The sequence below is a fragment of the Balaenoptera physalus genome (assembly GCF_965194825.1).
Source record: "Balaenoptera physalus genome assembly, chromosome: 2".
Classification (NCBI taxonomy): domain Eukaryota; kingdom Metazoa; phylum Chordata; class Mammalia; order Artiodactyla; family Balaenopteridae; genus Balaenoptera; species Balaenoptera physalus.
In genome coordinates, this window is record NC_138883.1 from 43,696,547 (window position 1) to 43,722,145 (window position 25,599).

The following is a 25,599-nucleotide window of genomic DNA, read 5'->3' on the forward strand; positions in this document are numbered from 1 at the left end:
CTATTAGTATCACAGCAGAGATCCGCGGATGAACTGAACTGATCCTGTGGCTTATGCGCTGCCGCCTGATGCTACTGGGCCTTCCTACTGACCGCTTACCAGCTGCTTTACTTAATGATGCCTAACCCACCCTACTGCAAGTATCACCTCCCAAACACAAAGCCCCCTCATATACTACCTGTTCCTGAGTTGAGGCTGGAAAAGGCGCCAGAGGGCTGCTTGTGCAGGAATATACAAGAGCGTGTGGAGGAGACGGTGCCCCACCCCAATTCCTGGGCCTCTACCATTTCACGGCATGCTGCCAGCACTCATCACTCTGTCCCAGGGCTCGCTTGCTTGCTTTCTTTCTTTTTTTTCTTTTCCCCCCAGGGCTTTCTTTGACTGCTAGAACCTGCCCTGACCTGAGGCGTATGGACAGCTGGAAGTGCCAGGGAATGAACAACCCGCCCTGCCCTCCCCTCAGCAATTCTCCATCAGAGACAGACAGGAGTGGAGGTATAGATATCCCAGCTCCCTCGCCTGTCTGCTGGGGTATCTCTGCAGTATGTGTTCGACACTGTTTCCCAGAAATCCACAGCAGGACTAAAGTGTACTCAGCACAGTGGAACAAGCTAAATTATACAGCCCCTCTTATTCGATTTTTTCCCCCTCCCTGAATTAGCTCCCCACACACCACCTGGGAGTTCTAGGACCACTCCCAAATAAACCGCTTATGCCCGAAGCTTTGTCCGAGGGAACCCAAACTAAGACACCACATAAATGAGTTTGGATTTTACCCTAAGGGCAGCAGGAAGCTGTTGAAATACTTGCTAAACTGCAAATGTTCGTATGGTTCTAGAGATCCAAGCTCTGCCCCAGTCCTTGACTTTTCACTACCAGCGCTAGATGTTTTATCCAGTAAGACTAACAAGGGCCGTGTCTCATTCATGTGAGATACTCCCCCTGTAGTGCCCGTCACAGTGGACTGCCTCCATCTTCTCCTCCTCAACAGCAGCCTCCCCATTCTGCTTCTCAACAGGAGCAACAGGCACGGAAGCTGGAGATAACCTGGGGATCCTGTTACGCAGAGCTTATGCACTGTAGACACCACGGCTGCAAACAGGCACATGGAAGTTAACTGCTGCCTTCCGCTTGGAGATGTCTGAAGTTTAAGAGTGAAGTCCGGGGCTTCCCTGGTGGCGCAGTGGTTGAGAATCTGCCTGCCAATGCAGGGGACACAGGTTCGAGCCCTGGTCTGGGAAGATCCCACATGCCGCGGAGCGACTGGGCCCGTGAGCCACAATTACTGAGCCTGCGCGTCTGGATCTTGGGCTCCGCAGCAAGAGAGGCCGCGATAGTGAGAGGCCCGCGCACCGCGATGAAGAGTGGCCCCCACTTGCCGCAACTAGAGAAAGCCCTCGCACAGGAACGAAGACCCAACACAGTCATAAATAAATAAATAAAAATAATTCCTTACTATTCCATGTTAGAGCTTCAACACTTTAAAAAAAAAAAAAAAAAGAGTAAAGTCCTGCAGAGGACATCACGCCAGTTGTAGCAAGGAACATCTAGAAGGGATGCAGGTCTGAGGAAGTATCTGGCTGCCTGTGAATCCGGCGCCCAGGGACCTACCTTCCTCGGGATAACAGAGATAGCCCTGGAAAGACCCGTGGGAAACTGCACTGCTCTAATAAAGAGAATCCTAAGCCCGCTGCCCTGCTTCGACAGCAGTGCCCACAGGCATGCTAATGAGACCAGAATAAGCCATAAGCAATACGACCAGGCAGCTGGCCAGCGTGCTGTCAAGGCTTTGTATACAGCCCTTGGAACTACTTCAGAAAGAGTACGGGTCCAAGTGGATATTATGATGGAAGATCCTTGCAAAAATCTTTCCAGTGGAGCCTAAGATCATCCCCCCAACACTTCTGGGTAATAATGTTTCCCTTCTCGTGAGAAGCAGATGGAATAAACAGACTGAGTTTATTGTTGCATTATTCTATTGTTGTAAAGCAAGACACTCCATGATGTGTATCTCGGCTACAAACTGGTAGCAAGGAAGTAAATTTAAGATTAGGAAATCCTTTGCCTCTATCCCTTTGTTTAGCAATCATGCCGATTTGCTTTCTGTTTGTATTTTCAAAAAAGAAAGAAAGAAAAGAAAAGAAAGGCCGAAACATGCCTTACAAGAGTCCCTAAAGAGATCATAGAGTTAAGACTGGGTGGCATCATGGACATATAATTTCTGCCCCAAGGAAAGTAATAAAGGAGGTCAGGGTGGTCACTGGACTGCATGGGCAGGGGCTCAGCCCCAGGTAACAGGAAGCCCTCTGTCCTCACTGCACTGCCCAGTGACCTAAGCCAGATCGGGGTTCCTGGGACACCTGGACAGGTAAAGAGTCTGTCCAGAGAAGTGAGGGTGCCTCTCAGGATTGCTGGGTATCACATTTATTAAAAGTAACAAAAGGGGGAATGAGGGAAAGGGAAATCTTTAGGGAAGGTCTCTTTACTCGGTGCCCCCTAAATTTCATCTCATTGCAGTTAAAAAAAAAATCAAGGTACAGACTTTCCCAGGACAGGGAGACATCCCTGATTTGGGCATACCCCAGAGTAAATGCACCTTAAAACACAGGGTTTTTTAAGGGTTGTTCTCTGACAACTGAGATTTCTGAGCTGGGCCACTACTCTGGCCGGGTAGCATTTAGTTTGATGACACCAGCTGAAGTGACACTTGGGACCACTTTGGCCCACCCTGAACTTTGGGACATCTGTTTCACCACGCTCCTCTCCACCCTGTTCTTACGCACCTTGAAAGCTAGAAAGAATCCCACGTCTTCACCTCTGGGTCCACAATTTAAATTTCTCAAAAAAAGAGGAACTCTATAATTTGTTTTTAGTAGACATCTGCAAGAGTAAGCTTTTTGCCTTAAGGGGGGAAAAATGCATGTTAATCGATTTAGGCCTATATCCTGAGTGACTCTATCTGGTTTAGACCAGATAAAGACCATGTATTAAAGGTTAAATTTCAATGTAAATTCTTGAGACAAACATCTATGGATTAACAGTTAAAATGTAATCTTATTTCAAGGAAGGAAGAAGAGAAAAAAGATTTTCTAAAGATGTCTTAAAAAGGATTATTATAACCAAAAGCTGATATTCTCCCAATGAGAGATAAAATATACAAAAATTCTTTGACCTAAGTTAAATCCACTAGCAATGCATTTTAAGAAACTCATACACTGGCTGTCTTCAGAGCAGCAGGTATGTGATGGTTTGGTTTTAGCATTTAATTCAGTGATGCACTTGCAGATTGCATTTAAAGTGTAGAGATACAAATTTGATTCAACTGATCTCATTTAACAGTTTATACAAGAAGCCTCAATTCACATTTTTTCCATTTGCTTTGCTTTAGCATTTCCAAACCAAATAGGTCTGGTTGGACTGTCACTCTCACACCAAATGTATGGATAAATATAGAGGGAAATAATCACTGGTAGAAAAACTAAGGTTTGGATCATACATTAGCTCTGCTTAGTTGGCATCCAAACATGTAATTCACATGGCTGAAAAGCCTCTTGTGATTGCTTATTCATTACAGATCAATTGCAGAAAAGACTATAACTTTATTAAATGTATAATTTAGGAATCCTGTAAACATTTAGGATTTAAATCCCACTTACTGAATGGCCAATGCATAGTAATTAACCCATGTGTGAAATTAAATCCAACCCTAAGGAATATTTATACGCATGTTGTTTTTAATCCTGTCGGAAACTTTTCCAAGAAAATACTACGCTGAAGGATCAAAAGGCAATTTAACCAACCTGACTCCAGATCACCACCATCCTATTCCAGGGAATATCACCTTCGCATTCACCATCTGCTTAATATAAAACATCCAAATGGATATGCCCATAGCCCATTAAAAAAAGAAATTCATTTGTCCAACATTAGGTTGTATAAATTTTAAAATTTACTACAGATTACTATAAACAGCCACTGAACATTTGTATGGTTTTCTATTTGTCTGTAGCTGCTTAGAGCCTATTGCTAGAGCAGTCACTACTTGCTGCTTGATTCACATAGTACCTGGTGAGCTACCTGCGGGAAATCTACCTTTCTTCATGGCAGCCTCTTTTTTTTTTTTTTAATTAATTAATTAATTAATTAATTTATATTTATTTTTGGCTGTGTTGGGTCTTCGTTTCTGTGCAAGGGCTTTCTCTAGTTGTGGCGAGCAGGGGCCACTCTTCATCGCGGTGCGCGGGCCTCTCACCGTCGCGGCCTCTCTTGTCGCGGAGCACAGGCTCCAGACGCGCAGGCTCAGTAGTTGTGGCTCACGGGCCTAGTTGCTCCGCGGCATGTGGGATCTTCCCAGACCAGGGCTCGAACCCGCGTCTCCTGCACCGGCAGGCAGACTCCCAACCACTGCGCCACCAGGGAAGCCCCCATGGCAGCCTCTTAATCTCCAATAGGCGGGGGGACAAGAGAGTGTGGATGACCCCGGAAAGTCCATCAAAACTATGGCAAGAGCTATCAAATCACAATCCTACGAACAAGGTAGGTAATGTCTCCACACAAGAAAAAAATGCTCTAGTCTTGCTGACTCTGAGGAGATACTGTCATGTGAGTCGGGCTGGAAAAGGTTGTAAGGAAACTTAGAGGGCACCTAACCTGCTCTCTGTTACCCAGCTCAGCCCTCTGTATTCACATGCAAAATTTTCTCTTATTAGAGAACAGGAAAATCCACCTATCTCCTATGAATGTGCATTGAGTTTCTATAGAATTTAAATTCACTAAACAAGATTCCTTAACAGTATTGCTCAAGTTAAGACTGAACCAAGAACAAAAGCAGAGATTTCTGGCTGCAGAAAGCAGCTTTGTATTATAGCGTTTGCCTCTCCTTCCTGCCTTTGGATCTAAAGGCTGAAGAGGAGGTGAGGCGCAGGGTTAGTAAGTTCATGGGAACTGCGTGGTCAGGTTGCCTATGGAGCCACCCTGAGTTGGGGCTTCCATACCTCACATGTGCAAATGGCACCCCTGGCTAAGGGTCCCTGCTCCTCTCCATCTCCTCCGGCACCTCACCCCCTTCTCCGTTCTCTGTGCCTTCTGTCTTAATAAAGTTCTCTCTGGGCATTATCTTCAGCTTTAGAAAAGTTTAATCCCTTCTCTGCCTCATCTTAATAGATTTATATACTTATATTCTCATTTCACATTCAAGAATTCTGAGTATTACAAATAACATATTTAATCATCTTTACACACTATCTTGCATATTCATAACCAGTCTTGAACTGGGGAAGAATCATTATAAAGTATCACTGATAGTCTGAGGAGTGGGCAAGGTTTTGTGAATGAGAGCTTTTTAATGTTTTCCAACTCTTGTGGTTAAGAAATTGTCTTATATATAACTCCATAGGTGAGATTAACTTCTCCTTTTCCTCTTTTAATGAAATTGAAATTATTTTTCTCTGTCACTCTTAAAAACCCCTTTTAAGCACATGATGACTTTTTAAATAATAGATCTTAAGCATTGTTTGTTTTCCCAGTTAAATAGGCCCAATTAATTTACCCTTCCCTCACTGGTCTTTTCCATACTTAGGTATAAACTCCTTTAGACAGGAATATGTCTATTTTAATGGATTCTGACCAATGGGTGATAAGGACTATCCTATTACATGTAGCACTACTTCCTCAGGAGGACAAGTGTACTGGCTAATGTTTACTTCAAGCTTGCTGTGTGTCAGGTACTATTCTAAGAGCTATAAGTGGAATTAATTGATTCATTCCTCATTAAGTATCTTTATTAACCCCATTTTACAGATGAGAAAATTCAGGCATGGAATGGTTAAGTAATCTGCACAGGTTTCAAAGCTTGGAAGTGGCTAGTGATAAATGGAAAAAAATGTGGTATAAATCTTCATTTCTTTCATTGTTTCCTCAACAACTACCCAACTTCCTCTACAGAGGCTCATATTCTCTACAGATACGTCTCTTGAAATTAAATAACAATAAGGCAAAAAATGAGAACTGAATCTTTCTCACTGGTCCAGATCCATGAAGTCCACAGTTTCCAGTATAATTTCTAGTTCATCTGTCAGTTTGCAATACTTTCGCCTGCCCTTAGAAATACTTAAACTAATTGTATCCAAAAATAAACCTGACTAGATATTGTTCAAGTATTTTAATCTTTATAATTAAACTAGTCTCTAGTTAGCAGAGGTAGTTTTGTTTGCAGATACTATTAATATATGATTATTTCTTACAAGTCTTTCTGCCACAGAGAAAATTGTGTGTAAAATGCAAAGGGAATAAGTAGGAGAAAATTAAACTCAGGCTTCATTTTAGAAGACCTCTATTGGCTTACAAGAATTTCCAAACCCATATTAGCATCTTACAAAATGAATTTTACAAAAGTGAAAAATAAATTTCTTTCAACTTCTCTCTATCCCTGTATGGATATGATGAAAACATAAGCAATCTGTGGTCATGAACAATTAGAACTTGAAAGTGAGTTCTAAGTATCAATATAAAGAATAAAATAAAAATCACCCATAATCCCAACATTCAAAAATCACTGCTCAACATTTCAGCACATTGCTTTTCAGTCTTTTTTTTTTTCAATTTTTTTAAACATAGTAAATAGGCTATCTTTGAATAGGCTATCTTTGAGTTTTACTTGAACTATTTATTCAAGAAGTTTGTCCCCTCATCCCCAGGAAAAAAGTGCTATTGTCTCCCTGCCCTCCTGTAATGTATTCATTTCCTTCAAAGGCAATTCAAATTATTGACAGAAAAATTATTTTAGCTACTCTGCTGTTTCCTTTCCTATTTGGAAGATAAATTCTTCAATTAAGATTAAAGATTAACAAAGCCCTAGATGATTAGTTCCTGTCATTTCCAAAGATGACTTAGCTCTTCTCAGTTGGTAATTCTTACAAATGATGTTTAAAGGTACGCACAATGAAAGGGTCCAATTTAAGACCAATGAAAGGGTCAAATTTAAGACCTCTGAACCCTTGCTCTCCATCTCTGTTAATGGCCTTCCTGGTGTTAGGGATTTGTTTAATGATCAATAGTGGTTTCTCTTCCTACCACTGAGTCTTTCAGAAAGTAGCATAACCAAGTCAATGTTTAACTGGATTCTTTGGGTCTGAAATGGCAAAGTAGGAGTTGAAGGGCAGTCTCCATGGAAACCAGCCTCCCAGGAAGTGGCCACAGTGTTAGTGTGTAGTGAAATAAAGCTACACAGATGTTTTGAAGGAAACGACTGCTTTAGAGCTGGGTTAACTTCGGAAATCCCTTGATTAAAACAAGCTATATTAAAGGCCCCAAACCACTAACCTCATGGTTTTACACTGAGTGTTTTTAATGTGAAATGGGCCTGAGCCACTCTAAGGCTCACCCAAGGGTGACCAAGGTAGCACCTTTGCAAAACAAAGAGGAAGAGACTCCCTCAGCCGCCCCTGTGGACTTTGTATTCACTGAGAATCCAGAAGAAAAGAGTTCATATTCATTTGCAAGACTGCAGGAACGGAATAAAGCTTTGGAAGGGCAGTTGCCACCTCTAAGAGAGACCTGTTATGGAAGATATTCTGCAGGTAAATGTAAAACCCAGCATGAGATTTGTGGATTTGGGCCAAGGAGCGCTATTGATAGATTTACCTGACTGTCTATCTCTATAATCTCTGAAAGTTTCTAAATTACTGAAATATAAGAGAACATCCTTCAAAGGGAGACAATGTTTGTCAGTTGTAAGTATTCTGGGCACATTAGAATAGGTGTGTAAACTGTGTACTAAGGGCTTTTCACATGAGAAGGAAAAAATCATTTTGTGTCAGCTTGGTTTATAGTGCTTTGGATGTTTATATCTAGCTTTGCCAGGCAATTAAAATTCTATAGATAAAGATGTGATAATTAGGACAATCATATGTTTCAGTTAGATTCTAAATTTAAATCATTCTCTTCAGTACTGTTTCTTGCATCAGGCTTTGTTGTTTTGAAAGCAGTACTTTAGGAGTGAATCCATTGTGATGTGAATTTGGAAACCACCCCAAATTGAATTGATTTATTGCAGTACAGATGAGCGGATGGGGCACCCTCTCCCCAGCCCCTTATTCTTCATGGTCGTATGCAAAACTAAGAGAATTTTTCCTATTATGATTGGAAGCTCTGAGCCAGAAGTGGCTATAAATTCTCCTGGGATATTTTACAAGACATAGAATGTTTTATGACAACCATGATGATACTTAAACAGATGATACTTAAACTGATGTTCTAACTTGGGAAGAGATACATGCATATATATATATATATATGTACATGTTATATATATATACACACACACATATATGTGCATGTTGTTTTTTCTTTTCTTCACATTCTGGATTATTAACACAAATAAGTTCCCATTATTGGCCATAAAGCCATATATTCCCTTTCAGCACCTAGTAGCTCTTACCTAGAATGATTTTCATGGCTACTTTCTACAGAACTGACAACATTTGACTGGTTCTATATGGCCCTTTTTTTTTTTTTTAATGTTTTCAACTTCCTAAGCATGCGAGTAGGAATATTCCTCTTAGTTTCATTGAATAATTCCTTTTTTACCCAAACCTTCCATCTAGAGTTTTAAGATTTTGGTAACTGACAGGTAAAAGCTGATTCTAACGTGTTAAGAGTCCCAACTGGGAAATGTTCTCATTTTTGAAATTGCAAAATCTCATTAAAAATAAATAACAACGGATGGTAAGCATTCTGAACACTGTTTTCAAGGCGCCCATATTCTAACCCCAGCTCCACCAAATACCAAATAGTATGACTTTGGACAAGTTACTTCTTCAGTTTTCTTCACCTATAAATCAGGGGTAAAAGTAACACAGCCTATGCCATTTCAGCAGTATCAAATTAAATAACGGGGTGATATTACTCAAATCATGGCATAAAAATAAGTAGTCACATTGCTGAAAAAAATTTTGCTGAAAATATTTACATTTTTAAATCCAACATGTTTTTGGTCTTGCTCAATATACTGGCATCTCTTGAAAGAAAATAAGGACATAGAGAAGTTCTTAAGGTGATCATTCAAATGTCTTAAGGATAGAAACACATAATTACCCATGGATTTTTCCATTTAAAATGCAAAGTGGCACTACAGGATAGTCTACACAACAATCTAGAAATCAGAATGCTTCCAGATTGTTAAGAGGAAAGGACAAGAACGTCATTCATGTAGCATTGGTCATGGTAGTAGTCCCAAGAGCCCAGGATAATCAAACTGAAAAATGAAATCCATATGGATCTCCTGAGCTTCTCTGTTTCCTAATGAGGCTTAACTCTGTAGCCCTGGGTTATTTTATCAGGAAAGAATACTGATATGTTGTATTATAGTAGCAACTTGTGGGAATTCATTTCCCTAGTTGGGGGGACTATTTAATTGGGAACATTCAATGCTAAATGTTGCATACTCCTATTACACACTCAAGCTCCATTTCTTTATCATCTCTCTGTCTAATACCTATCCATCTATTTATCCATTTTATCTGAAAAGAGAACTTATTTTCATTTCTTAAAGCTATATGTTTTCTGATTTCCTACTTATTTGAGGGAGATTTCATGAAATTAAAACAAATCAATAAGTTTCTATTTTCCAAGTTAAATTCTATGTCTGAATAACACTTGCACTCAATACGTTGTTAATTGTGCAGCTCTTCTTCTAAATATTAACCTGGGGAGGAAATGATGAAAGCAGAAATTAAGTCCTGTGTCTAGGCTAATATTTTATCATTTGCAGTTATGTAGGGCCCCTGCTTTATGTGTTTCATTTCCACATTCAACCTATCGGTTAGACATATAGGACTGAAGATACAAAATTGTGTTAACAAAGTCTAATAACTAATGACCAGTCTAATTTAATAGTAAATTGTTTTTAATGGTTTGTTTTTGTTTCTCTCCAACCCTTCAAGCACCGAGGGCCATGTATTTTGACATCCCACTGGAACAGGGAGAAACAAGTATTATTAAAAGGCATCCACCCCGAAGACTTCAAGTAAGATGCATTTAAAAGGCTTCATAAGGAATTTCTTGGATTTAATGGTAACATCCCTTTTTAACTATAATCATAGAAGAGGGATATTGACAATGACTAAGCTAATGAGAATGACAGTGTTGTTAAAGAGAATGTTGTCAATGCAAAAACCATATTTCTTTAGGATTTCCTTTTGTAATGATTTCACTTTTAAGACCACCACCAAAAGAAGGAAGTATAGTACTAAAGACATAAACATAATGGGGCACAGAGGACCTGAATCTTGCACTTATTAGTTGGATGACTGTAGGGAAATCACTGTAATAAATAACAGTAACAACCACTACTACTATTCAATTACCACCTATTACAAGTCTGATACACTCTAAGCAACAATGATCTACATCATTCATTTAATCCTCATACTCCTCTATGAGAAAGGAAGCATTATCTTTGTTTTATACATGTGCTTCAGAGATTAAGTAACTTGCCCAAGGACAACAGGAGCCACATATCAACCAGGCCTCCAAAGCCTGTGCTCTTAACCATCGGCATAGATGATCTCAACAGCCCTTCTACCCCTAACTTTTCATCGTTCTAAATGTTAACTAGTTGTCTAAACTGAGGACATTGGATTTCAAGGCAGCAAAGCAAGAGCTTTAAATACATTCACCTTAATAAATATTTAATGAATTCCCTGTAGAGAACTATAAATTTTAAGAACGCTCATCCTAGAAGGGGAAAGAGATCTGAGTGGGTCCTTAAAACTGAGCATCAGCTAAAAGGAAGGTTTGGGGCTCTCTTGTGAGCAGGATCTACCACTGATACTTGAAAAAGGGAATTGGAACTAAACCCCACCTGCTACACAACTCACCCAGGTGTCTGGACTAATCCCAGGGGTATTTGAGCTCATCTGTTGGGGATTATTTCTTTTAACGTTGGTTTTTATTTACCTGTCTTCTCCAGAAGCTCACAATCATTATTTGAAGTGATTATATCTTTTGGTCACACAGAAAAAGTATCTTTTCCCAAAATATTAGAAACCTCAAAATATTGCTTAGTTACTGGAAAATAAAGTGTAATTCTATCAAATTGATATATAATTTTTAAATTTTTGAGCATATCTCTAGCTAAAGTGGCAATTTTAAAAACTTACGTTTTATTCCTAAATCAAAGGTATCCTTTCAAAGGAGCTCATTTAATATATATTCCTGTGAAGACTCTAAGCCAAATAACTCAAATAGAAGATATTACTATAACCAGTGAAAAATATCCATGTACCAGCCTATAGTTCACAAAGTACTTTTTTATATCTATCAACCCAGAATAAGCTAAAGTCAGGCTTTGATTCTCTCAAGTCAATCAAACTCAAAAAGAGAAATTTGGTATTTCAGAGTCAAAGACTGCATTCCCCACATCCCAGCCAACCACCTTAAAAATGAAGAATCAAGATGAATTATTTGAGCATAAAAACATCTCATTCAGTGTTACATATTTAGTCACTAACACTTAATATGTATCCCTCAAAAGTTTATGAATAAAGGAATGAATGAACAGATGAATGAATGAGACCCATTATCCCTGGTGGGAAAAAAAATCAAAGTGAGCTCCCTGCTATTTCAGACCTGCAGCATCACTGTATTAGAAGTCAAATGGACTAGCCAAAGCAACCAATGCGATAAATTATAAGGATATAGGAGTGTTTTAAGGAACTCAAAAGCTGGGAGGCATCTAGACTTCAGGGAAGAGCTATGTCTTGGAACCTGAAAGGCAGAAGAACTCTCTCTGTGCATTTGCTTTAATCTCTCCTTGCAGGTCGACTTTCTCTGGTCCTCAAGACCGCTTGGTGAAATATGGCCACCTTGAATTCGCATCTTATAATTCCAGCCAAACAGACTAGTCTGGCCCTCTTGGGTCTAATTCAAAATTCCTGGGAGAAAAGATGCTATTGGCTCAGTTTTGCTCATGATTCTAGCTCTGTTCCAATGAGCTATGACCAGAGAATATGCTCATGCAGTAGAAATGTGCGCAGGGAAGCCCCCCACCCCGCCACCAAATGCCACTCCCCACCAAATGCCACTCCCCATAGATTCTAGAGGCAGCTCCCAGAGAAGAGGGAAATCACTGGGAACTTGGCAGACACTCCCAAAGATATAAACTATAATTATCTTCACAAATGAGGCTCAGCACATTTTCTACCACAAATGGATTTTTGAGAGAATAATAAATGCTGGGTTCCCATGACATGCTAATTAATAGCCTAACCTCTGCCAAAGAAAATTCTAAAAGTATTTTTAATTATTAAACCAAATCTAATTGCATCCTAAATAATTTGACTTTCATATTTGGCATACTCCACTTCCTGCACATCTACTCAAGTAAACAGCAGGTCATGAACTAAGGTTCTCCAACTCAGAGTGGCTAAGATCTGAGAAGCTCTGCCAGGGAACTCTGAATCAAATGTACTTGCCCCATGTTGAAGAGTTGATCATCACCGTCCCTTCTGGGTGATTCACCTTCTCATCCAACCATCTCAGGTCCAGCTTAAGGTGGAGATGGTCCCCCACTTCCACCGCACCCCACATATAGAGTTTCCTCAGGTCATCTCCTTGGATGACTCCCTCATCTCCAAAGATTTTCTTAAAGCTCACTTTCCCTATAAGGCTTATATGACAGCCTATTGACAACTGTAGCCCTTACTCTGGCACTCCTGATTCCCTTGACCCTTCACTGTCTTTTCTCTGGAGCGCTTATTTCCATCTAACACACCAAGCAATTTGCTTATGTGTTAAGTTCATTGTGTGTTTTTTTTACTACCTGCACCTCCCACACTCCACCTCAATGCTAGAATATAATCTTCACAGGGGCAGGGATTTTTGTCTGTCATCTTCACTAATATCCAAGTGTCTAGAACAGTAGCTGGCACATAAAGGGTGATCACTAAGTATGTGTTAATCAGTGTTGAAAGAATGAATGGAGAGAAGAGAAAGATGAGCGTAAAGACGGCTGGTGAGGGATAAGGAGAGTGATTCCGACCTGAATGATTTCATTATACTCTTTGAGGTATTAGACAATTTGTCACAAACTTATTCTCTTTCCTTACCTATTCTAATCCTTTGCCCATTTTCTATGATCTCTTTCTTTATGATCTGTGACAGTTCTTTATATATTTTAGATGTAGTCCTTTGTTAGTTATATGTGTTGCAAGTATCTTCGATCTATGGTTTGCCTTTTCATTTTGTTGTGTGTATGTGTGTGTGTGTACACAAAGAGTTTAATGTTGTCAGATTTCTCAATCTTAATCTTTATGTTTTGTATCTCATATTTTCTCAAGGAAATTTTTTAACTCCCCAAGTTCATAAAGATATCCTTATTTATCTCTAAAATTTGTAATCTTTAATTTAGATCCTAATCCATCTTAAGTTCATTTGTATGCAGGCGTGAAATTGGAATCTAATTTTACATTTTTTCCATTTGATTAATCTATTGCCCCAGAACTCTTTATGGAATCATCCATTGTGACCACTGATTTGAAATGTTACTTCTGTCACGTATCCAATATCCAGATCTTAATGAGTCTGTTTCTGAGCTCTCTCTTCTGTTGCACTGGCCTACTTGTGTATCCACAGGAATTCCATCCTGTCCTAATTATGTACCTTTAAGCTAAGTCTTAATATCTAGTTTGGCAAGTCCCTTCACCTTATTCTTCTTCAGAATTGTCTTTGCTATTTACAGTCCTTTGCTCTTCCATGTAAAGTTTGGATCTTCTTGTCAAGTTCCACAAAAAAACCTTGTCAGTATTCTGACTGGAATGCATTAATAGATTAATTTGGGGAAAATTAACCAAGTTTACAATACTGAGTCTTTTAAACCATGAACATGACGTAAATCTCCATTTAGCCACCTTTTCTTTTAGATCTTTCAATAATGTTTCATAATTTCTCCACAGGGGCCTTGTGTGGTATATTTTTAGGTTTGTTTCTCGATACCTGTATCAGTCAGGGTTCAACCAGAGAAACAGAACCTATAGAAGGAGACATATATTAAGAGACATTGCAAGGAATTGGTTACATGACGGTGGAGGTGGACTGGCAAGGCAAGTTTGAAATCATAGGACAGGCCGTCAGGAAGGGCAGACTGGAACTGTAGGGCATGAGGTGAAGCTGCTGTCCACAAGAAGAATTTCCTCTTCTTCTGGAAAACCTCAGCTTTGCTCTTACGGCCTTTCAGTTGATTGAATCATGCCCACCCAGATTTTCTAAAATAATCTTCCTGACTTAAAGTCAACTGATTATTGGCTTCAATCACATCTACAAAAGAATTTCACAGCAACACCTAGGTTAGTGTTTGAATAACTGGACACTGTAGCCTAGCCAAGTTGACACATACAACTGGCCACCAAAATATCTCATTTGGTTTTTTCATCCTACAATGAATGAGGTGTTTTTCCCATTTAATTTTCTAAATGATTATTACTGGTGAATAAGAAAGCTAATAATTTTTGTGGGGACTTCCCTGGTGGCGCAGTGGTTAAGAATCACCTGCCAATGCAGGGGACACAGGTTCAATCCCTGGTCTGGGAAAATCCCACGTGCCGCAGAGCAACTAAGCCCGTGCACCACAACTACTGAGCCTGTGCTCTAGAGCCTGTCAGCCATAACTACTGAACCCACGTGCCACAACTACTGAAGCCCGTGCGCCTAGAGCCTGTGCTCCACAACAAGAGAAGCCACTGCAATGAGAAGCCTGCACACCTCAACGAAGAGTAGCCCCTGCTCGCCGCAACTGGAGAAAGCCTGCGCGCAGCAACAAAGACCCAACACAGCCAAAAAGAAAAAAGAAAGAAAAAAAAAAGAAAGCTAATAATTTTTGTGTATTAAATTTTGTGTTCCACAACTTGATTGAAATACCTTGGTAATTCTAATTGTCTATAGATTCTTCCTTTCTATGTAGATAATATCTTCTATAAACAGGAATAATTTCTTCTCTTTCTTCCCAATTGTTCCTTATACTGGTTTTCTTGACTTTTGCATTGACTAAAACTTCCCTTGCAATTTTGAACACAAGCAGTAGTAATGGACATCCTTGCCTTATCTGTGACATTAACGGAACTGGTTCTAAAACGAAATACATTAGCAATAGGATTTTGATAGATGCTCGTCAGAGTCCCGAAAGGAAACAGATGGTACATTCGAATTAGGACAATTCAGGGAAGTTTTCTTTACAGGTAATTGTACCGAGGTTTGGATGAAGGGAACCAGAGGGGGTATTGCAATAACCACTAGTGGCAGTGAGAAGTAGCTATATCTAGGCCAAGGGACTTCTAGAACCTGGAAGGGAAGAGTGAGGTAGAGGGAGCTGCTCTGAGAGGAACAGTGGGACACAGCCAACCCAACATGCCTTGCAGGGAGAGAGATAGAAGAAGAAATATCCTGACCTCATTCTCTTTCTTCTCTCAGATTTCCTACCAGGATTCTTTAGCGGTTTAACCCAATGGGAAGCCAGAAGGCAGGAGAAACTGCTTACTCGTTATAGGCAGAGAACAGGGTAGAGAAATGTGATAAGTGGATCTGAAGAAACAAATGGAAGATATTTGGCACAATGCTGTTTACTAAATTATGGACATTTCTCTCATTTCTCTTATTCCTAGTAGGCTAAGAGTTTTTCCCAGGAATGACTGTTAAATTTTATTGATGTTTTTCCTCCATCTAGTAAATAATCTATTAAAATGATCTTATGGATTTTCTTTTTAACCAGTTGACCTAATATATCACACTAATAGATTTTATGATGTGAACCATGCTTGCATTCCTGATATAAATCCTACTTGGTCATGAGATACATATATAAATACACTGCTGAATTTTATATGCTTAGGATTTTTATATCTACTGATATTTTCATAAGTGGAGTTGTTCTATAATTTCCCTATGCTGTCTTTTTCCAGTTTTTTTTTCTCGAGGTCATACTAGTTTTATACGAGGAGTTGATTACCTTTCCCTCTTTTCTGTTCTCTAAAACATTTGATTTAACATAGTTCTTATCTGTTCCTTAAAAATCTAATACAACAGGCCTGTGAAACCATCTTTGACCACCTGGAATTTTGGGGAAAGAGAAATTTTCCTGCTTAGTTAATTAGTAAAAGAATGGTTCTTAGTTGATTTAGATATCTTATAGGTATCTTATTTCTTCCTGATCCAATTATGTTAACTTATATTTCCCAGAAAATTATCCATTTACCTAAGCTTTTAAGTTTATTGTTATAAAGTATAAAGTCTTAGCTTCTTATTCAACTTTTTGATAATGCCTGTAAAACAAATCTTCCGGCTTACGTTTTGATGCAGTTCTTGGACTGGGGAAAGAGGTGAGAACAACTCAGCCCCTGAGTTTAAACTCAGGCCCCTGTGAGCCTGGCTCTACTTTCCCTTCTTATATGGAGCATTTTTGAGGTCTCCTTTAGCCTACAGAAATAACTCACAGCCATCAGGAGCCCTAAATGCCTTATGAAGCAGCTTCCCCCAAGTTTTCTGTTCCATTTTCTGATCCAGAGAGATATTTTTCTTATATTAAAGCCTGACCACATCTTTTTTGGTTTATGTTTTATTTTTCATTGCTGGATATTTGAATCAAAGAATGTTACTGAAATGTGAACTCACTGCAATGCCTTGACTGGAAATTCTTACTTGGCCTTATGGTTTCTTGCTCCAATCTATCTTGGACACCTTTACCTTCTTCTCAGAAACTTAAAAGACACATTCTTAAGTCATGATACCAAACAAACTTTACAGTTCTTCGAATTGCTCCTACCCACCTTTCTCTTCCTGCTAGTAAACAGAAGTAATCATCTCAGATTAGTGGTTGTCACCAGGCTCTGTGCCTTATGCTTGATTTAATCTCCTTTCCTGAATCTCCTAGCTGACACTCCAAATGATATCCTGACCATTTGTTTTGTTTGAGAAGCCAAATAATCCAGAAATCTTTAGACAAAAAATCATTTTTTATATCATGAAATAAAAACAGGCATCATTGTACCAATTCTCCAGTAATTCCTCCCATTGTATTCTCTCTGAAGATGATGAAGTGAGGCATCTTGCTTCCCAGGCAGGGAAAAGAAACACTGATATGAACCCAGAATTCTGAGGCAATTTCAGTTGACTGGTTTGTTTGAAGATGCCAATTTTCCAACACTTTTTTCTGCAGTGCTTCTCAGGGCAAGTGCAAACGATTTAACCAGGGGATCCTATTTGCAATGTTAGCTACTGCCATCTAGTGCCCTTTGTGGAGGAATGGCATTCTTTAGGTTCTTATCAAAGGCCAGAAAGAAAGTCATTGCCTGGAGAGAGTACTTAAAGATACTTACTACTTAACAATTATCAGAACTGAAAATGAGGCTGAAAATAGAATCATATATATTTATACTTTCAAAAAAAAAGCTTTCCCTAGAACTTATGGATAGACTATTTTAAATAGCCGAAAATATTTAAATAGCAGGCTTCTTCAGACTCAATTTTTCAATAATGCTCCACAAACAAATCCTCCCTGGTCTATTTTGATGTAGCTCCTTTACTGAGTGGAGGGAGTCTGGAGGCCAGTGGACACCACCCTAGGAAATCATTAGAATCCTCTGGAGAGCTTTGAAAAATACATATTCCAAAGAAACAACTGATAAGCTCGACTTCATTAAAATTAAGAACTTCTGTTCTGTGATAGACAATGTCAAGAGAATAAGAAAAGAAGAAGATATACAGATGGCAAGTAATCATATGAAAAGATATTCAACATCATATGTCATTAGGGAATTGCAATTAAAACAACAATGAAATACTACTACACACCTATTAGAATGGCCAAAGTCCAGAACACTGACAACACCAAACGCTGACAAGGATGCGGAACATCAGAAACTCTCATACATCGCTGGTAGGAATGTAAAGTAGTACAGGCACTTTAGAAGACAGTTTGGCAGTTTCTTACAAAACTGAACATATTTTTACCAGACAATCTAGCAATCACTTTTCTTGGTTATCTACCCAAATGAACTGAAAACTCATATCCACACAAAAATCTACACACGAATGTTTATAGCAGCTTTATTCATAATGCCAAAACTTGGAAGCAACCAATATGTCCTTTAGTAGGTGAATGGATAAATAAACTGTGGCATATCCAGACAATGGAATATTACTCAGCAATAAAAAGAATTGAGCTATCAAGCCATGAAAACACATGGAGGAAACACAAATGCATATTGCTAAGTGAAAGAAACCAATCTGAAAAGACTACATAGTATATGATTCCAACTATATGACATTCTGGAAAACGTAAAACTGTGTAGACAGTAAAAATATTAGTGGTTGCCAGGGGTTTGTGGGGAGAGAAAAATGAGTAGGCAGAGCACAGAGGGTTTGGGGGACAGTGAAACTGTCTATATGATGCTACAATGGTGGATATATGTCATTACACATTTGTCCAAACCCAGAGAATGTACAACATCAAGAGTAAGCCTTAATGTAAACCATGGACATTGAGCAATAATGATGTGTCAGTGTAGGCTCAATGACTGTAACAAATGTAACGCTCTAGTCAGGGATGTTGATAGTAGGGAGGTTGTGTGTGTATGGAGATGGGGGTATGAGAACTCTGTACCTTCTGCTCAATTTTGCTGTGAACCTAAATCTCTCTAAAAAATAAATTGTATTAATCAAATATATACATGTAAATATATATAAATATTTATAATACATATAAATACATACATGCATATATATATATTTTTTAACATCTTTATTGGAGTATAATTGCTTTACAATGGTGTGTTAGTTTCTGCTTTATAACAAAGTGAATCAGTTATACACATATATATGTCCCCATATCTCTTCCCTCTTGCATCTCCCTCCCTCCCACCCTCCCTATCCCACCCCTCTAGGTGGTCACAAAGCACCGAGCTAATTTCCCTGTGCTATGCAGCTGCTTCCCACTAGCTATCTATTTTACGTTTGGTTGTGTATATATGTCCATGCCACTCTCTCACTTTGTCCCAGCTTACCCTTCCCCCTCCCTGTATCCTCAAGTCCATTCTCTAGTAGGTTTGTGTCTTTATTCCCATCTTGCCCCTAGGTTCTTCTGAACATTTTCTTTTTTTTTTTTTTTTTTTTAGATTCCATATATATGTGTTAGCATACAGTATTTGTTTTTCTCTTTCTGACTTACTTCATTCTGTATGACACTCTCTAGGTCCATCCAACTCACTACAAATAACTCAGTTTTGTTCCTTTTTATGGCTGAGTAATATTCCATTGTATATATGTGCCACATCTTCTTTATCCATTCATCTGTTGATGGACACTTAGGTTGCTTCCATGTCCTGGCTATTGTAAATAGAGCTGCAATGAACATTTTGGTACATGACTCTTTTTGAATTATGGTTTTCTCAGGGTATATGCCCAGTAGTGGGATTGCTGGGTTGTATGGTAGTTCTATTTTTCGTTTTTTAAGGAACCTCCATACTGTTCCCCATAGTGGCTGTATCAATTTACATTCCCATCAACAGTACAAGAGGGTTCCCCTTTCTCCACACCCTCTCCAACATTTATTGTTTGTAGATTTTTTGATGCTGGCCATTCCAACTGGTCTGAGGTGATACCTCATTGTAGCTTTGATTTACATTTCCCTAATGATTAGTCATGTTGAACATCCTTTCATGCGTTTGTTGGCAATCTGTATATTTTCTTTAGAGAAACGTCTGTTGAGGTCTTCTGCCCATTTTTGGATTGGGTTGCTTGTTTTTTTGATATTGAGCTCCATGAGCTGCTTGTATATTTTGGAGATTAATCCTTTGTCCGTTGCTTCGTTTGCAAATATTTTCTCCCATTCTGAGGGTTGTCTTTTCGTCTTGTTTATGGTTTCCTTTGCTGTGCAAAAGCTTTTAAGTTTCATTAGGTCCCATTTCTTTATTTTTGTTTTTATTTCCATTTCTCTAGGAGGTGGGTCAAAAAGGATCTTGCTGTGATTTATGTCATAGAGTGTTCTGCCTATGTTTTCCTCTAAGAGTTTTATAGTGTCTGGCCTTACATTTAGGTCTTAAATCCATTTTGAGTTTATTTTTGTGTATGGTGTTAGGGAATGTTCTAATTTCATTCTTTTACATGTAGCTGTCCAGTTTTCCCAGCACCACTTATTGAAGAGGCTGTCTTTTCTCCACTGTATATGCTTGCCTCCTTTATCAAAGATAAGGTGACCATATGTGCGTGGGTTTATCTCTGGGCTTTCTATCCTGTTCCATTGATCTATATTTCTGTTTTTGTGCCAGTACCATACTGTCTTGATTACTCTAGCTTTGTAGTATAGTCTGAAGTCAGGGAGCCTGATTCCTCCAGCTCTGTTTTTCCTTCTCAAGATTGCTTTGGCTATTCGGGGTCTTTTGTGTTTCTATACAAATTTAAAAATTTTTTGCTCTAGTTCTGTGAAAAATGCCATTGGTAGTTTGATAGGGATTGCATTGAATCTGTAGATTGCTTTGGGTAGTATAGTCATTTTCACAATGTTGATTCTTCCAATCCAAGAACATGGTATATCTCTCCATCTATTTGTATCATCTTTAATTTCTTTCATCAGTGTCTTACAGTTTTCTGCATACAGGTCTTTTGTCTCCTTAGGTAGGTTTATTCCTAGGTATTTTATTCTTTTTGTTGCAATGGTAAATGAGAGTGTTTCCTTAATTCTCTTTCAGATTTTTTATCATTCATGTATAGGAATACAAGAGATTTCTGTGCATTAATTTTGTATCCTGCTACTTTACCAGATTCATTGATTAGCTCTAGTAGTTTTCTGGTAGCATCTTTAGGATTCTCTATGTATAGTATGTCATCTGCAAACAGTGACACCCTTACTTCTTCTTTTCTGATTTGGATTCCTTTTATTTCTTTTTCTTCTGATTGCTGCGGCTAAAACTTCCAAAACTGTGTTGAATAATAGTGGTGAGAGTGGGCAACCTTGTCTTGTCCCTGATCTTAGTGGAAATGGTTTCCGTTTTTCACCATTGAGAATGATGTTGGCTGTGGGTTTGTCATATATGGCCTTTATAATGTTGAGGAAAGTTCCCTCTATGCCTGCTTTCTGGAGGGTTTTTATCATACATGAGTGTTGAATTTTGTCAAAAGCTTTTTCTGCATCTATTGAGACGATCATATGGTTTTTCTCCTTCAAATTGTTAATATGGTGTATCATATTGATTGATTTCTGTATATTGAAGAATCCTTGCATTCCTGGGATAAACCCCACTTGATCGTTGTGGATGATCCTTTTAATGTTCTGTTGGATTCTGTTTCCTAGTATTTTGTTGAGGATTTTTGCATCTATGTTCATCAGTGATATTGGCCTGTAGTTTTCTTTTTTTCTGACACCTTTTTCTGGTTTTGGTATCAGGGTGATGGTGGCCTCATAGAATGAGTTTGGGAGTGTTCCTGCCTCTGCTATATTTTGGAAGCGTTTGAGAAGGATAGGTGTTAGCTCTTCTCTAAATGTTTGATAAAATTCGCCTGTGAAGCCATCTTGTCCTGGGCTTTTGTTTGTTGGAAGATTTTTCATCACAGTTTCAATTTCAGTGCTTTTGATTGGTCTGTTCATATTTTCTATTTCTTCCTGGTTCAGTCTCAGAAGGTTGTGCTTTTCTAAGAATTTGTCCATTTCTTCCAGGTTGTCCATTTTATTGGCATAGAGTTGCTTGTAGTAATCTTTCATGATCCTTTGTATTTCTGCAGTGTCAGTTGTTACTTCTTTCTCATTTCTAATTCTGTTAATTTGAGTCTTCTCCCTTTTTTCCCTTATGAGTCCGCCTAATGGTTTATCAATTCTGTTTATCTTCTCAAAGAAAGAGCTTTTATTTTTAATGATCTTTGCTATTGTTTACTTCATTTCTTTTTCATTTATTTCTGATCTGATCTTTATGATTTCTTTCCTTCTGCTAATTTTGGGGTTTTTTTGTTTTTCCTTCTCTAATTGCTTTAAGTGTAAGGTTAGGTTGTTTATTTGAGATTATTCTTGTTTCTTGAGGTAGGACTGTATTGCTATAAACTTCCCTCTTAGAACTGCTTTTGCTGCATCTCATAGGTTTTCAGTTGTCGTGTTTTCATTGCCATTTGTTTCTAGGTATTTTTTGATTTCCTCTTTGATTTCTTCAGTGATCTCTTGGTTATTTAGTAGCATATCTTTTAGCCTCCATGTGTTTGTATTTTTTACAGTTTTTTTTAAATTAATTAAGTTATTTATTTCTGGCTGCATTGGGTCTTTGTTGCTGCATGCAGGCTTTTCTCTAGTTGTGGTGGGTGGGGGCTACTCTTTGTTGCAGTGCGTGGGCTTCTCATTGTGGTGGCTTCTCTTGTTGCAGAGCACGGGTTCTAGGTGTGCAGGTTTCAGTAGTTGTGGCTTGCGGGCTCTAGAGCGTAGGCTTAGTAGTCGTGGTGCACGGGCTTAGTTGTGCCACAGCATGTGGGGTTTTCCCCGATCAGTGCTTGAACCTGTGTCCCCTTCATTGGCAGGCAGATTCTCAACCACTGTGCCACTAGGGAAGCCCCGTTTTTACAGCTTTTTTCCTATAATTGATATGTAGTTTCATAGCATTGTGGTCTTAAAAGATCCTTGATATGATGTCAATTTTCTTAACTTTACCAAGGCTTGATTTGTGACCCAAGATATGCTCTATCCTGGAGAATGTTCCATGAGCACTTGAGAAGAAAGTGTATTCCATTGTTTTTGGATGGAATGTCCTATAAATATCAATTAAATCCATCTTGTTTAATGTGTCATTTAAAGCTTGTGTTTCCTTATTTATTTCCATTTTTGTTGATCTGTCCATTCTGAAAGTGGGGTGTTAAAGTCCCCTACTATTATGGTGTTGCTGTCGATTTCCCCTTTTATGGCTGTTAGCATTTGCCTTATGTATTGAGGTGCTCCTATGTTGGGTACATAAATATTCACAATTGTTTTATCTTCTTCTTGGATTGATGCCTTGATCATTATGTAGTGTCCTTGTCTCTTGTAATAGTCTTTGTTTTAAAGTCTATTTTGTCTGATACGAGAATTGCTACTCCAGCTTTCTTCAGATTTCCATTTGCATAGAATATCTTATTCCACCTTTCACTTTCAGTCTGTATGTGTCTCTAGGTCTGAAGTGGGTCTCTTGTAGACAGCATATATATGGATCTTGTTTTTGTATCCATTCAGCCAGTCTGTGTCTTTTGGTTGGGGCATTTAATCCATTTACATTCAAGATTATTATCAATATGTATGTTCCTATTACCATTTTCTTAATTGTTTTGGGTTTGTTTTTGTGGGTCTTTTTCTTCTCTTGTGCTTCCTGCCTAGAGAAGTTCCTTTAGCATTTCTTGTTAAGCTGGTTTGGTGGTGCTGAATTCTCTTAGCTTTTGCTTGTCTGTAAAGCTTTTAATTTCTCCATCAAATCTGAATGAGATCCTTGCTGGGTAGAGTAATCTTGGTTGTAGGTTTTTCCCTTTCATCACTTTAAATATATCCTGCCACTCCCTTCTGGCTTGCAGAGTTTCTGCTGAAAGATCAGCTGTTAACCTTATGGGGATTTCCTTGTATGTTATTTGTTGCTTTTCCCTTGCTGCTTTTAATATTTTTTCTTTGTATTTAATTTGTGGAAGTTTGATTAATATGTGTCTGGGCATGCTTCTCCTTGGATTTATCCTGTATGGGACTCTCTGCACTTCCTGGACTTGATTGACCACTTCATTTCACATATTAGGTAAGTTTTCAACTATAATCTCTTCAAATATTTTCTGAGTCCCTTTCTTTTTCTCTTCTTCTTCTGGGACCCCTATAATTCAAATGTTGGTGCATTAAATGTTGTCCCAGAGGTCTCTGAGACTGTCCTCAATTCTCTTCATTCTTTTTTCTTTATTCTGCTCTGCAGTAGTTATTTCCACTAGTTTATCTTCCAGGTCACTTACCTGTTCTTCTGCCTCAGTTATTCTGCTATTGATTCCTTCTAGAGAATTTTTAATTTCATTTATTGTGTTGTTCATCATTGTTTGTTTGCTCTTTCATTCTTCTAGGACCTTGTTTAACGTTTCTTGTATTTTCTCCATTCTATTTCCAAGATTTTGGATCATCTTTACTATCATTACTCTGAATTCTTTTTCAGGTAGACTGCCTATTTCCTCTTCATTTATTTGGTCTGGTGGGTTTTTACCTTGCTCCTTCATCTGCTGCGTATTTCTCTGTCTTCTCATTTTGCTTAACTTACTGTGTATGGGGTCTCCTTTTCGCAGGCTGCACATTCTTAATCCCGTTGTTTTTGGTGTCTGCCCCCAGTGGGTAAGGTTGGTTCAGTGGCTTGTGTAGGCTTCCTGGTGGACTGGTGCCTGTGTTCTGATGGATGATGCTGGATTTTTTCTTTCTGGTGGGCAGGACCGCATCTAGTGGTGTGTTTTGGTTTGTCTGTGAACTTATTATGATTTTAGGCAGCCTCTCTGCTAATGGGTGGGGTTGTGTTCCTGTCTTGCTAGTTGTTTGGCATAGGGTGTTCAACACTGTAGCTTGCTGGTCATTGAGTGGATCTGGGTCTTAGTGTTGAGACCGAGATCTCTGGGAGAGCTCTCGCTGATTGATATTACGTGGAGCCAGGAGGTCTCTGGTGGTCCAGTGTCCTGAACTTGGCTCTCCCACCTCAGAGGCTCAGGCCTGACAGCCGGCTGGAGCACCAAGACCCTGTCAACCACACGGCTGCTAGTGTTGGAGGGTCTCCTGCAGAGGCGGGGGATGGCTGTGGCTCACTGCAGGGACAAGGACACTGGCAGCAGAAGTTCTGGGAAGTACTCCTTGGCATGAGCCCTCCCGGAGTCCACCATTAGCCTCAAGAACGAGCCTGTAGCTTCCAGTGCTGGATCACCTCAGGCCAAACAACCCTGTATTTTTTATATACATATATTCCCTCCTGCCAGGACATATCCCAGACCTATTGAATCTCAATCCCCAATGAATAGCCTAGGAATTTTTTTTTTTTAATTCCAGGAGATTCTGACGATAAACCAGGTTTAGAAACAAGTATGGAGAAAGGAACATGGGATTTGGAAGTGGACAGACCTGAGTTTGAATCCCAGAATCAACACTTTCTAGCTCTGCAAACTTGCACAACTCATTAACTCCTGTGAAACAGAGAATCACCATAATCATACACAGGGTTCACGTGGGGATTGAATGACATATTGTGAGCATGGCATGATGGACGGCAGTGGCTGCAAAGGCATATGGGCCTAATCACCAGAAAGAACCAAATCTTGAACCAAGTCCAGGGGATGGCACAAACACTTCCTTGTTCTCTCCTCAACTCGAAATCCCCCTCAGTCATTGCTGAGTCTTCCTCCCATAGGCTCCTGCATACCCCTTCCCCTTGGTCTCCCTCCCCCTTCCTTTTCTTCTCCATTCCTTCAGGGTTCTGACTTGATCAGCGGCTGCTTCCTGTGCCAGCAGATGTCATTTACCCTGCATCTTTAGGTTCTGCAGAGTTGAGAGACAGGACAACAAACAAACCTCTTTCTAGCTAGTATTAATTACCTCTCATTACCTCATTGCTA

At 39.1% G+C, this 25,599-nt stretch overlaps 1 protein-coding gene and 1 long non-coding RNA gene across 4 annotated transcripts in view; one reads left to right on the top strand and one right to left on the bottom strand.

The window, feature by feature from the left end:
• Positions 1–25,599, bottom strand: part of LOC309655395 — a 206,610-nt gene that overhangs the window by 145,843 nt on the left and 35,168 nt on the right. The gene's annotated exons all lie outside the window — the stretch shown is intronic.
• CCDC198 (coiled-coil domain containing 198) overlaps positions 6,350–25,599 on the top strand; it is a 33,070-nt gene continuing 13,820 nt past the window's right edge. For 2 of the 3 annotated variants that reach the window (XM_082450483.1, XM_082450484.1), the window contains exons 1-2: positions 6,350–7,577; positions 9,942–10,024. In XM_082450483.1, the coding sequence (XP_082306609.1) occupies positions 7,355–7,577; positions 9,942–10,024 (306 nt within the window). In that variant the 5' untranslated portion in view covers positions 6,350–7,354. Of the gene's footprint in view, positions 7,578–9,941; positions 10,072–25,599 lie in introns of those variants that run through there. The other variant, XM_082450485.1, reaches the window with a different exon arrangement.